Below are 13,810 nucleotides of genomic sequence, written 5' to 3' on the forward strand. Positions count from 1 at the left end.
GATTGTTGCATGAATAATCGAGCTAAACTGTGTTTTAAGTACGTAAAAAATATAAGACTCATGAAATTAATTAATACTTTGATTAGGGAAGACATCAGCTTCCATTCTTCTCAAGTGCTTAACCGAAAAAAAGGGCTAGCGAAATGTACCATTTATGAATGGGAACCCTGTTAACGTGCTTCAAACTTGCAATAAAAAGTGGCAATCACAATTAATAAAAAGAAAAGGTTTATATATACTCGGTATATTGAAACTGGTATTAGAATACATGCTCAGCTGTATTAGTCTAAACCATGATGTTAAAGTTTAATTAACATTTGATAGAAAATGAATGTGGAAAAAAAAAAATAGATATACTACGATGAGATCTTTTGGGATAATTCCCAAATAAATAGAAGTCTAGTGACACTTGGCATTCAACATTGTGTTCATTGGTAAGAGATTAAAAATGCTTCAGTGAACTGCTATGTGACAGATTCAAGTCCTAATAGTTCCATGTACGGTACAGAGCTTATTGATGAGAACAATTTCTAGGTAATAATATTAATGACTTATGAGGTCAGCTAACATCGAGTCTACACAAACATATACAACACACGTTTTCCTCAGCTGGCACCCCCAACTGTTACAAAATTTAGGAATAAAACAAATTCTCAAGGAAAATAAAATAAGCAAAACCAAGAAAAAAATTAATTATATAGCACTCAATGCACCCAAAAGTAATACAAATGATAAACTAAGATTCAGCCATGATGCTGTTCAACATGGATGCAATTTTGGCGGTCTTGTAATCATCCCTCAGTTGGATAAACCTGAAATAAGTAATACATTTAGCATATATAGAACGATGAACTTGCTCTGGAAGGATAGAAATAAAAAACTAAGCATACTAAGAGAGGAATTGTCACCATGTATTTGTATTATAAATTAGCATGACAAAAGACAAGACTATAAAGTACCTCATTGCATCCTTTCTGATGCTTGGTGTTCCTTCAAATAGTGAGGCAAGGCTTTCAGGCGCCACAATAAAGACATTAGCCAAACTGGAAAGTTCATAGTTGCAGTTAGCCACAAAATTATCATTATGATCATCAACATTATTATATAACATTACATGCAACTTTATGTGTATCTCTGCAAAGTCCCAAGTATCACCCACACCCGTATGTGTCTCTGCAAAGTCCCAACATTATATCATGTGCCCAACCTTCCCAAAGTTGCCCCAAATATACCCAAAAGGCTTGCCTCTTATTCTTACAGCAATGACAAAGATAAGAGGGCAATTTGGATGTATGTGAAGAAACTGGGAGCACGTCTAGCTAATATTCACCATGTTTTAGAGAGGAAGATGATCCCTCAATTTGTAGAATATATATAATAATTACTAGATTTAAAGGATTAGTATAAAATTGTTCCTATACAAATGAAGAGAGATATTTAACATACATGCCAAGCAATTCAAACTTCTCATCAATAGAGGGAGCATTGAAGCTACGAACAAACTCGCCATACTCTGTAATGTCACGCTTCAGCCTCAGCCCACCACTACACATCCACAGATTGCAACAACAAATTAGGACAACTTTTATGTGAGGCCACAAAATTTTATTCTCTATCCCCTTTTCGGTCATTCATATTTATGTGATTATTATCACTGAAATTTAATTTTTATCTAAATTGGTTCACTGGTTCTATTTATAATTGAAATTACACTCAAATAATGAACTATTTCATCAAACATCTGAATCTATTCAACTATAATATGTCAATCCAATTGTTTTGTAATGATAATTTTGAATAAGATATGATCTCCAGTAATTCATATGGGTTTTCACATCTCTGAACTTTTCACAAACCAATATTATATAATCACAAGGAAAAATCAGCGTCAGATGTTAAATTCATAACAAAATGTATTTTAGAAGCTAATAGTTTGAAATATTAGCTTACAATCCCTATGTAATGTCAACTTAAAAAGAACAAATAACCTGATCTGAATAAAATTAACGTTCAGCGACTTAAATTGGATGAACTAGATCAAAAATTTGGTAACATAGACTGACTGAAATTTATTATTATGTTTTCTTGATATCCTGAGAGAAATACTTTCTTTCTAATTATCTAGCATAAACCAGAAGCAAAAATCCTACCAGATTTTGAAGGGAAAGAAAGTCAAAAAGTAAATACAAAGATTTTATGTAAGAACTAGATAAGAGTTTACTTTGACCATAACAGAAAAAAGGTTGAACAGTAGGCACTGTCAAGTGACGGGTACTTCTACCTACTTAACAGATTGCATTTAACAACAGCTAGTTCATTTTCTTTTGCTCTAGCTTTTTCATCGATTTTAGATCCAAGATAAACTCATATTAAAAGAAAAAAAGGGCAATGACCAATGGCATTGCCAGGGCATAAATTTAGATACCTTGGACTAAAAGCAAACTTCTGCCAATGATTAAGAAGTCCCTTGTGCAATCGGTTTCCCTAAAAGATAGAATCACATTACAAAATATCCGAATGTCATAGATATGTCACAGTGCAGGAAAAAATTGCAAACATCTCATTTATTGTCAATCGATAGGGTACAAGCATTGACATTAAAAATATACTTTTATTATGGGATAATTTGATCAAAAGAACTTAAAGATACATACCAATTCGGTTAGAAAAGATTGCTTGTTAAGACCCTCAAGGGCAGTGAACGCAACTTCCAAAACACGAGAGAGGTACGCCACAACTCTAAAATAAACGCAACAGAATATTAGACAGAAAAAAGATGATTAGTGATTATATCTCCTAGAGAATAACACAAAACGAAAAAGAAACCTGGTGCAAGCATTTGTCGGCCGGTGATCAGGAGCAACTCCATCATCTGGTGACTTATAATCTGTGGTTTTCTGCTCTGTAGACAGCAATCTTTCAACCTAGGATATTCATTGTATCAGGTCAACAACTTTATAATACTAGTAGAAGAGGATCACAGGATGGATTTGGGACAGTATACAAGTCAAATAAATCTCTATGATAAGCACCTTGCCAGGATGGTATAAAAGGCAAATCTCACCATATCAGCAATAGCATATACCAAAATGACTGGTTCTGGTACAGAAGTGCATTTCTCTAGATTTCTCCACGCAAGTTTCTGCCATAAGTAACTACACAACAATAAATGCCCCAAAAGCTCTTACTGGTCCACAAAAGAAGTATAAGGATTTTCAGTTGGAACACAGTAGGGTCCAACAAGCCTCACTGATACATGATTCCAAATGGCAATCTTTGGCAGTTGTACATACATATGTATGGAGCTAGACAAGAGAGACAAACCTCAGACATGACAGTATCGATGCACTGTAAAAGACCCTTATGTGCTGCTCCTTCAACATTAGATATTGCAGTGCCCATCTCTTCACAGGCTGCCGCGTGAGCACCTTCAACTGGAAGCAAGAGTCGTGATATGGTATTTGAGAAATACTGGTCAAATGAAAAAAAAAAAATTGAGAAAATTTTAAGGTTAAGCATGAGAGATTCAGTTTAAAACAAAACTAAGCAATGAAAAACTCCCAGATATATGAGCCAGGGTTCGCTGGTCAGAGCTACCATAACATACTTGGCTAATAAGCAATCAGCTGCAGTACTGGTGGGGCTTTCTTTTCTTTTTTCTACTATACTTTTACTTGATGTAAAGACAAATGAAGGTTAAATTGGATATATCGATTATTAATCAAGTCTCAGATTCTCAATTGCAAGTCTGACGGGTAATTGAAGTCGAATTTAATTAAATTTGAGTGTTGTTTAGGTGAAGAGGCAACTAGTTAGACTGCCAGGTACCTGCATGTGCCAGTCAAAAGTTGCACGTTGCATGTTGCTATGTTTTTGAAATATCGATTTGGCATATATGCATACCTGTTGTAGTATGGCAATGCTGTTAGCACATCTCTGCACAGCAATCATGAAAGCCTTAAAGCTGGTCTCCCCAGCAGCTGCTGCAGCCTCAGCCTGAAATAATTACAACATACACTTCTCATAATCACAACAGCAGCGTAATTTAGAGATATCACAATCACAACATAATTGGTATATAATAAAAGCAAGGCACCATTCATACTTGAGTAGCAGCAGCAGCAGCGACCCTTCGACTAACGCTTGTCCCAATGACAAACCGATCCCGCAATGCTGCAGCCTCATTCAAGCTCTCTCTAGCACGCTCAAGCCCTTCAGTCAAGTATTGGCTCACCTGCAATTTTAGAGAGGGAGAGTCAGATGGTGGTTGGTTTTGTGAATGACGGTTCTATATTTTTTTTTTTAAATGCCCTTACTTGGTCCAGCAAACATGTAAATACCAATCTGACATTGGCTGCAAGAGTAGATGGCTGCTGAAAAATAGCAATAACACTTAGCACAATAACCAACAGACGAAACCACTGCAAATATAGTACCGTTAATATAAGTATAACAGGGACCTGAGAGGACAACAAGGTACATCTAGATATGGCTTCTTCATTCCATCTGACAAACTCTGTTACTACAGTAACCGCAATCTGTTGTTGTGGAGATATGGTTAAAGCAGCTGCTTTTGCCCGTGAAATCGTGCCAGTCATTTCAGGTTGCTGTTGCAGGGCTTCTGCACGTAGCTCTTCTACCTGAAAAGGAAAAACAATATCAAAAGACCACCATCACAAGGCTTTCTTTGGTTTGGGGCAGCTCCATGAGAAACCAAATGCACTGGATGCTCATGTCAAAGAGTAATAAGAAAATGCTTCAGGGTTCAACCTTTATTTGATAGAGCTGCTTCAGTGATGCTTGCTCATATTCAGCATACTCGTCCTTGTGTGCAGTAAAAAGCGACTCTGTGAGTCCTGAGGTACAAAGTAATGGCATTGTCATCACAAGTACACACATTTACACATGCATGTGTGCACAGAGAGAGAAAAGAGAGCATCTGGATAACTACATATCACAACTAAAGAAAAATGGTGCAAGCAAACAGTCCCGTACTGATATACACCAGCAGGTGCGAATGGTAGTTCTATCAGCTTGATACTTAACAGTTGGAGTTGGGGTGATTTTTTAATGTGATATATCCAATCCTTAATAAAGTATCAAATCATGCACACGAGAACCTAGCATTGACAAAACACCATACTAGTGTGGGGTGCATTCTTTAAATCATGGAAAAGAGGAGCCTACCTTCAACGTCCAAGTCCCCACATCCAACAGATTGCAACTCTTTGGCAAGTTCTTCTGTCTTATCATATGTCACTGCAAGAATTCTCAGATACTGCAGACAGTAAAAGAGAAACAGAGAGATTTTAATTATCTATTTCAAATGGAACTTGAGATACAAGATATAAAACAGAAACTTACCAGCAGAAGGCCGTCCTCTTCACTAGGATGCAAGTTCACTAAGGAAGGCTTCACCAAGAGCCTGTCCAGAATTGCTGTCACCCTTTGCTCCAGCACTCTCTACAATAAAAATGTCATGTAAAAACAGTGCAAGGAAATGCAAGGGTATTCTTCCGGTCAAAGTTGGTTAAATGAATCTAATTGGAAGTTCCGAGGAAAAGGTGATTCAGTTACAATATATGGTTTAGAATTTGTTACAAATTTGTTCAATATATATTACCTAAAGCATGCCCTACTTGCTAAATGATTTAGCCCAGAAACATCGTCATATTCTTTATTATGGGCTCTACCGTTAAAGATCTGCTTATGTCACCACGCTTCAACATTTGTAAGACTGTTTTGTTTGTTTAAGGAGATGGTACTCTACTATTACAAAAAATAAACATGCAGTGTAATAACATACTAAATCTGAAATGGTGTACCTGAACAAGTATGGACATGACATCATTCGGCGAAGGGAAGACTGCAGTGATTGTAGCTGCCTCTTTACGTACAGTATCTGTTGAATGGATTTTAAATTTGTCAAACCAAGAAAGCAAACCATAGAGTAGCCTGTGGTATTTCATCTAATATGCCCAAAAGGAAACACATATGACTTTTTACTGTGACTTAATGCAACCTCTTGTATCTACTCTTGGCATCCTTAGTTGCATGTGCCAGCCAATATATATGGTACAACAAGTTACTGTTACTATTCAGATCAGGATTGCCAATGATGCTCTTGCCAAGCCTGTGATACTGTCAGGCAGAACTACTAAGTTACCAAACCCCAAGAAAAGAAAAAAGCAACTATTACATTAGACCTCTTACAACAAAGCACACAAGAAAATGTCACATATACTTCTTTAACAATGCTACAAAATAAGGAATTCTCTTCATACCAGCCATTCCCTTGTACAGAGTTGAGAGACCACGTGCAATTTGGGTTGTACTAGACTGCAATCCTTGGTCACCAAGTACGACTTGTATATCTTCATTCATCACTTCCACATCTATAAACATTGGCCTTGAGGCCACATAGTGTTGCATTGCACTTGTTCCCCTGTTAAACTGCATAAAACATATCCATCAATAAAAATCAAAGGAAGATGTATCTATTTGACCAGTATGAATATCCTTCTTGAATTCACCACGGCAATAGGCAAAACACAAAAAGGTTTCAGGATCAGTAAGCACACACATGTTAGCAAATAAGAAAAGAAGTCTACATAAGCTACAGATCAGTAAGCACACAATTACAGGTATATATCAGATGCAATTTTTCAGCTTTACACAATTTGTTCGAAGAAATTGCATGTACAATACAACAAATTACCTGAGATAAAATTTTGGCACATTCTGACATAGTAGATAGCTCTCGTCTTTGTGATGCTGCATCAAACCGAGCTAGCAATCTATTCTCCAATTCTGAAGAATGCACAAAACAATACAATTTGATACATACCACCAGTTCAAACAACAGGACAAATTAGGAACTTCAGTAAAGTAGGTAAGTTATGCAAACTAGTACAGACACATACAGTTTGTACACGAGGCAAAGTACAAAGTGGCAAAACCAGTCTCTGCTGTTGCCCCCCTACCCAGTAGTTGTGCAAAGGGCCTGTTGTGGTAATCTTTGGGCCTGTAAATCAAGAAAAGGCTGGTAGCAATGTGTACCAACCAGGATGGCCCGATCTAGTTTGACTAAGCAAAACTTATCCCTTTTTGTTTCATGCATTCACTCACTCATTCATGTATTTATTATTTTTAGTGTTCAATTGCATAATGGAGTTGATTTGGCTTTTGTTAAGCCACAGTCAAGGCCTAACTGCACAACTGAAGATCAAACGCATAAAACAGCCCCATTGAGAAGTGTACAGATTCATATCTTGATCATGATTTAATTGACAATTAAGAACCTCCCTACCCAATTAGTGAGACATTGGAGAGCATGGTTTTTCTACAATCAAGGTTACTAGAAATCTTTCAACAATAAATTGTACAGAGAAACCACTGGTAGCCCAAAGGGTAGGGACAAATCCTTACAAAGCTGAGGTGGCAAGGTCCAACTGCAGAGGAAATTAACAATATGGGACTTCTATCCATCATTCAAGAAAAATATAATAATAATAACTAGGATTTATATGACACCCACCGTTACAATAATCTTGAAGATTTGCAACAGCAACTTCTAAACCTCTGCTTGCATTAGCTGCACCTACAGCTGATGAAATACCTTGTCTTCCCATATCCTCTTCAGCAAATGAACCTATACATGCAAAAGTGTATAAACATTTTGCCCTAGAACTGGAATTTTGGTAAATTAAACCCTCATGTGCTCAGATTCAAGTATTGCTATATATAGGAATGTAAAAGAGAGGAAACTAGGTGAAAAGGTAACAGCATCAACAGCATACAGAAGATACTCACGTAATTTCTGTGCAATGGACGCAGCCTCGGCAACACGACCGTCATCGGAAAATAATGGAGAGAGCTCCATAAGGTCTCCAGGGGTGCTATTGAACTCCATCAAGTACTACACCAAAAAGAAATGTTTTCCTTTATAGAAATAAACTAAAGAACATTTTTTTTTTTCCAAAAATCAAGGAGATCAGCATTTACATACCTTGATAAGCTCTATTGTCTGGCTAGCCATTTCTCTCTGCGATTCTGCACTCTGATAAAGGTGAAAAAAGTTGCTCATGTTGATAGCCGCATAAGAACATTCAACTATTTCATAGAACATAAAGGCAAAGAGGCAACAGAAGGATATGGTACCAGATGGCTTTCGCACTTCTTCTATTTATTATTAGGATAAGTTACATTGACAACTAACTTACTGGACACCATGACAACTGAGACAATATCGATTTAAAAAGAATAAATTTAGATTTTCCCATGATTTAGATATGGCGTATATCAAATTTGGTGCAACTTAAAAACCAATCAGCTATTCTTGGAGCGATTTGATGAATTGCAGTTTGGTTTTTTGTTGGCATTTGATCAGCAAACAAATTATTGTTAAATTGCGACACGTTTGATACAGGATTTATCTAGGCAACAAATGCCTCTAGAATTTTATGTCTTTGATTTTGATTAACTCTGGCACCAGTTGTCACTTGTCAAAGTTGTCCATATATCCCTTCCCCTTTTTTGTTTATATTTCTGTTCATATATTTATATGAGATGTCTGGTGGTATTGTGGTGACTCAGATTAAGCAACATTTCCATCCAAAAGAATAACTATAAAAAAACAAAGCCAAAATCCTCAATTGAGTTCATTACCTGTAAATGGTCCCCAATTTTTGCAGCAGTCTGACCCACACTTGATATACGCGTGTCAAGCCTTGCAAAGCTGTCAAATAAACCATCTACACCTTTCTCTAGCTGTAACCAAAAGGATAAGAAAACAATAATTCCAAAAACTGACAAAATTCTGAGCAATGACCTCCCCTAGTATGTTGCAAGAGAAACACAACTAATTCATTCAAACAAAATGAAACAGACAAAATTCAAATTGAACCGACCTCCCCTAGGGTCCTTCGGTGCTTGGTATCCTGTGCAATGACCTCCTGCTTTACATTCTGTAGCCTCGTATCAATCTTTCATTGAGAAAAAAAAGATTCAGAATAAAGAAAAACATGAACAATTTAAAAAATGTTAGAAAAAATTTAGTAAATCAACAAGTGGTCCTCCAGTATGGAGTACAGTAGCTTGGATTTTTGAAGAGATTTTTTCAGGAGTTTTCTCACTTGAATTATCACTCTATTGTCCTCCAATGGACTCCAATCAGGGTAAAAGGAATAAACAAATATTTAGAAATCTTCACTTCTTTGGTCGAATTTATGCTTAGTTGACGTAAAGTAAGAGAAAAACAATTCAAGTGAAAAACGTTTAAAAAAGAAACTGTGAAGCAAACACAACATTTTAATTCAGTAAGCCATGGTTAGTATTCTGTTGAAGAAAGAAAAGGAAGTATTTTTTGCTCGAACACAAAGCATAAATTATAAAAAAGAAAAGAAAAAATAGGAGAAACAAACCTGGCTTCTGAGATCTACTAACTCCTTGCACGACTGCTTAAACAGAGCCAGCAGCTCATCGACCGCTGGAAACAACGGCACACCACCAGTACCAGCACCCGGTACGCTACGCATATTCCCATTTGGTACCGAATCACCTCCTTCAGCCGAATCCGACTCTTCTTCTTTGAAATCTGGTAACAGTTCGTCGACAAGTCCACCAAATAGCGCGTCAAAAGAGAAATCTCCCTGCAATGTCCGGGTTTGAGCAAAATTGAAGAAGAAAAGGCGGAATGAGAGCAGCGACATACATACCTTGAAATCTTCCAACTCTAGCGTGAGAGGGAGAGCTGTGTCAGCGGAAGCCTTGGAGGAAGGCATGACGTGTTATCATGTAAGAGCTCGATTCGATCGGGGAAGAAGAGAGATATACGAATCAGGTGGAGTTTGGTGATCTGAATCGGAGAGGAAGGCACGAGGTGGCTGTGTCAGACCCGTTAGCTCTATTATTCGACCCGGACCGTACGGATAACAAGGTTAGGCTTATCGGTTATGAATAATATATATTATTGTATTTTTAGACTAATTTATATTAGTTTGTTATTTTTTACAATTATTTTTTTTTTTACCTTCACCTATCGATTTTAATGAATAAAGATAAAATAAATATAAAATACCAATAAAGCTAATATTTTAAAGGAATCAAATACCTTCACAGGAGATAGAGGTGATTTCATACTTGTACCCGCTAAGAATTAGTTGTATTTATATTATATATTTATCTGTTAAGTATTAATTTAATTTAATTTTTTGTTTAAGTAACGAACCGATAATAAATTTCAAAAAATTATTAATATTAAAAAAAATATGAAATTTCATAAACTATCCATGTTTTCTGTTTTTTCGAAATCTACCCAAACCGCAAAAAAAAAAATTGCAGTAATTCAGTCTAAAACTGCAAAAAAAAAATTACAGTTTTGGAATTCCAAAACCGCAAAAAAAAAATTGCTGTTTAGGTAAATTTCGAAATAATGCGAAAACCTGGATAGTTTCTGAAATTTCATATTTTTTTTCTATATTAATAAAAATTTCGGTAATAAATTATTATCAAATAAAATGATAAATTTATATACGCTAACATTAGCATGTATAAACAACAAAATAAAATATTAATGTAGATATCCTAAAATATATTACAACATGTGTGCAACAAAAGTATCTCTGATTTTTTTAATTTTGAAATACCTAAGCTCACAGAGGATTCAGAAATCTAAATTTCACTTTTATTATCCTACAACCGTTTTTCTTTCCAAAGTGCCGATACAAAAGATGCTACAAGTTTTAATATTTTCCTTTTTTTTTTTAAATAGAGAGACGAAAAGTAAAATTTTATCGCCCCCGTCTTCGGAATCCGTATCCTCTCAGATATTGCAGAGGATCCGGGTCACCATCAGGGACAGTATTTTGGACTTTGAGATTCGTGCCAAGTTAAAAAGAGCAGTCCAGATCTAGTAATTGTAAAAGATTCCCTTATCAGGTATTGGAGAGGATGTGAATGCAATCTTCGGAAGCCATCGAGACTCGGTCTCGCACGCAATCGCGGTAAGAAATCTCTCCCGTTCAACTGCTACCTAATTTTGGGCTTTTAAGGCCCATAATTCGTGCTTTGCTTAAAATGGGCTTACAGTCTTTATGGACCAAAATTTACAATTGGATTGTTATTAATTTATTGTTTTCGGCCTTTTTAGCACATCAGATAGTTTTTGCTTTGTAAACCATTTTATTTTTGCAAATTCAAACTAAAAGATGTTAATGGCCTAATCAGATCGATAATAATTGCTATTAACTTTTGACGGTCAAAACTTTTTTGATCTGTCACGAATCAAAATATTGCGATCCATATTAGACTTGAAGAATGCACGGATCAATCGAACATGATCCGTCTAAACCAAAACAATGTGCTTAATACCTTTTTTTTATTATTAAAGTCTTGGGGGTAGTAAAATTGATTCGGGCCTTGAAATTCATGAGAGAGAAAAATTCAAAGTTCAATTTATGATGATGTAAGTTAGTTTTGATAGTGTTTTGAAGAGTATGGTTATTATAACATCAGTGTCATTTCAGTCTATATAACACTAATTCCAAAACTTATTAAATTGAGTTCAAATGGTGAATCTAAACCGTTCAAACTAATTTACTTTATGAGTGATGCGTTTACATACAAACTTTTTATATTTTCAAGTTATTTTAGTATCAAATCAAGCGGTAAAAAATAGAAAAATAAATGTATTAAAATTAACTTAAAAACTCACATATTTGACCACTTGACTTGATATCAAATAAACTCAAAAACTTATAAATTTTACATGTAAATGCACAACTAATGAAGTAGATCGGTTTGAACGGTTTGGATTCATCATTTGAACTCGATTTAATAGATTTTGAAGTTAGCGTTATATAGACTAAAATGACATTGATGTTAAATTAGCCATACACTAATGTTATGTGTGACATAGTTATGACAAAATGTAAATAGTATGTGTGTAATGTGATGTGATGTGATAATGATAATTTTCACGTAAAGTATCGAAAATGGTGGAGAGAAAGCATATCACACTAATAACACGTTGCATTAGTCACATCGTGACAAAGTAGTGATGTGTCACAAATTGTGATTGTCAGGTTGCATAAAACCACGCCACGCGAAATGATTCGTCACGCAACACACAAATTATATTGAGTTTGGTTAGTATAACATCAGTGTCATTTCAACATATATAACACCAATTCTAAAACCTATCAAATCGACTTCAAATGACTAATCCAAACCGTTCAAATCAATTTACATTATGAGTGATGCGTTTACATACAAATTTTTTATATTTTCGAGTTATTTTAGTATCAAATCAAGCGGTCAAAATATTGGAAAATTAATGTATTAGAATTAACTTAAAAACTCACATATTTGACCGCTTGACTTAATAATAAATAAATTCAAAAAGTTATAAATTTTGCATGTAAACGCACAACTAATGATGTAGATCGGTTTCAACGGTTTGAATTCACTGTTTGAAGTCGATTTGATATGTTTTAGAGTTTGTGTTATATATGTTGAAATGACACTGATGTTATACTAGCCAAACTCAATTATATTATGATAGATATATATGTTGTAACATGTTGTGTTTTCGTGACGAAAATAATATAGGCTAAATTTTTTTGGGCAAAAACAGTGGCAAGAAGATGGTTTCCATGTTGTCAGAATGACTTTCATTCATCTTTTTACATTTTTTTTTCCTTCTTGAGACACTATTATCGTATGTACATCCTTTTACTTTTTATTTTATTTAATAAAACTTGTCAATTAGTAATGATACCACTTATAATGGCGTTAGTACTTGTTTTTCTTTTTTCTCCAAAAAAAAATATATATTAATAAAAACGTACTTTATTATCTGGATCAGGCCCATTTCGGTGTACGTAAGATCAAATCTTTTGAGGTAATGCAGAGTTTTTAACTGGGATTGTTCCATCAGAATTCGATCAATCTGATTCAAATCTAACATGTAATATATTTTAAAGTTTGTGCTTGTATATAACGCAATGTTTAATAGCGATTATCGCGCCATAACAGAAAGACTAAAAAAACGATATCGTGAATTGTGTAGTTACAGTAAAAGATATCTTACATAGCGTATTTTTTTAAAAATTATATTTTACATTTATATTAATTATTAATATTATCTAAAATCTCATCAATCAATAAGTAACATTAAATTGATTAAGATATTATAATATTTAAATTGAACCAGTACAAAGTCTAAATTGTTATTCAAAATATCTCAGATAATATCATAAACAATACATTATTTTATATTCAAAATAACCTAAGTATCATTATATAAACTATCTATCATTTTTCTATTTAAAAGAAAAAAAATACGAGTTTTGAAAAAAAATTAGTCCTTAAATATTTTTTTTATAATATTTAAAATAGAAAAAAGATATCTCAATTCGTTACTTCTTATAACAATTTCAAATATTTTGAAATGCATAATATTGTGCAATTTTGTAATTATCTTATTCCATGCATCATAGCACGTTTACACAATTAATCATCAATTTCTGAATTCGGAAATGTTGTCATTAACTTCAATATTTTTGTTGGCAGTTTTTTTAGGTTCAACGCTATTATTTGCATGAGTGAGGCTAGCGTGTGCTAGGCTCACCGAGAAGGTTTGACGAACTTAACTCCAAAATTTATTGAATTGGCTTTACATGACAAATTCAAATAATTGAACTGATCACTTCACGACTGATATGTGTGTACATGCAATTTTTTTTTAATTTATTTAGTACAAAATCGAGTGCTCATTAACAAATGATGAAAAATAAATACAGAAAAGTAT

General features: G+C 34.4%; 1 protein-coding gene across 2 annotated transcripts; it reads right to left on the reverse strand.

Moving 5' to 3' along the window:
* Positions 1-415: 415 nt before the first annotated feature.
* On the reverse strand, positions 416-9,909 carry SEC10 (exocyst complex component sec10). 2 transcript variants are annotated; one of them, XM_078323300.1, is made up of 24 exons: positions 9,717-9,909; positions 9,423-9,650; positions 8,910-8,984; positions 8,668-8,769; positions 8,009-8,059; positions 7,813-7,918; positions 7,538-7,651; positions 6,719-6,810; positions 6,285-6,453; positions 5,826-5,902; positions 5,365-5,463; positions 5,188-5,278; positions 4,771-4,856; positions 4,461-4,640; positions 4,317-4,370; positions 4,106-4,234; positions 3,904-3,996; positions 3,325-3,471; positions 2,827-2,924; positions 2,655-2,739; positions 2,426-2,484; positions 1,447-1,545; positions 960-1,043; positions 416-812 (listed from the first exon to the last, which is right to left on the reverse strand). In XM_078323300.1, the coding sequence occupies exons 1-24, from the start codon at positions 9,780-9,782 to the stop codon at positions 737-739; spliced, it is 2,460 nt and encodes an 819-aa protein (XP_078179426.1). In that variant the 5' UTR covers positions 9,783-9,909; the 3' UTR covers positions 416-736. The 2 variants fall into 2 exon arrangements, with proteins under 2 accessions (XP_078179426.1, XP_078179425.1); XM_078323299.1 differs by having other exon boundaries at positions 4,317-4,373.
* Between the last annotated feature and the right edge of the window lie 3,901 nt (positions 9,910-13,810).

This window comes from Carex rostrata, chromosome 21 (assembly GCF_964058835.1).
Source record: "Carex rostrata chromosome 21, lpCarRost1.2, whole genome shotgun sequence".
Taxonomy (NCBI): Eukaryota; Viridiplantae; Streptophyta; class Magnoliopsida; order Poales; family Cyperaceae; genus Carex; species Carex rostrata.

Excerpts from the sequence above, each read along its gene's own strand:
- SEC10 (XM_078323299.1), bottom strand. The coding sequence starts at position 9,782 with ATGCCTTCCTCCAAGGCTTCCGCTGACACAGCTCTCCCTCTCACGCTA. Across the intron at positions 5,279-5,364 it reads AAGAGGACGGCCTTCTGCTG|TATCTGAGAATTCTTGCAGT; the intron begins GTAAGTTTCTGT and ends TACTGTCTGCAG. Across the intron at positions 1,546-2,425 it reads AAGTTTGCTTTTAGTCCAAG|TGGTGGGCTGAGGCTGAAGC; the intron begins GTATCTAAATTT and ends GTGGATGTGTAG.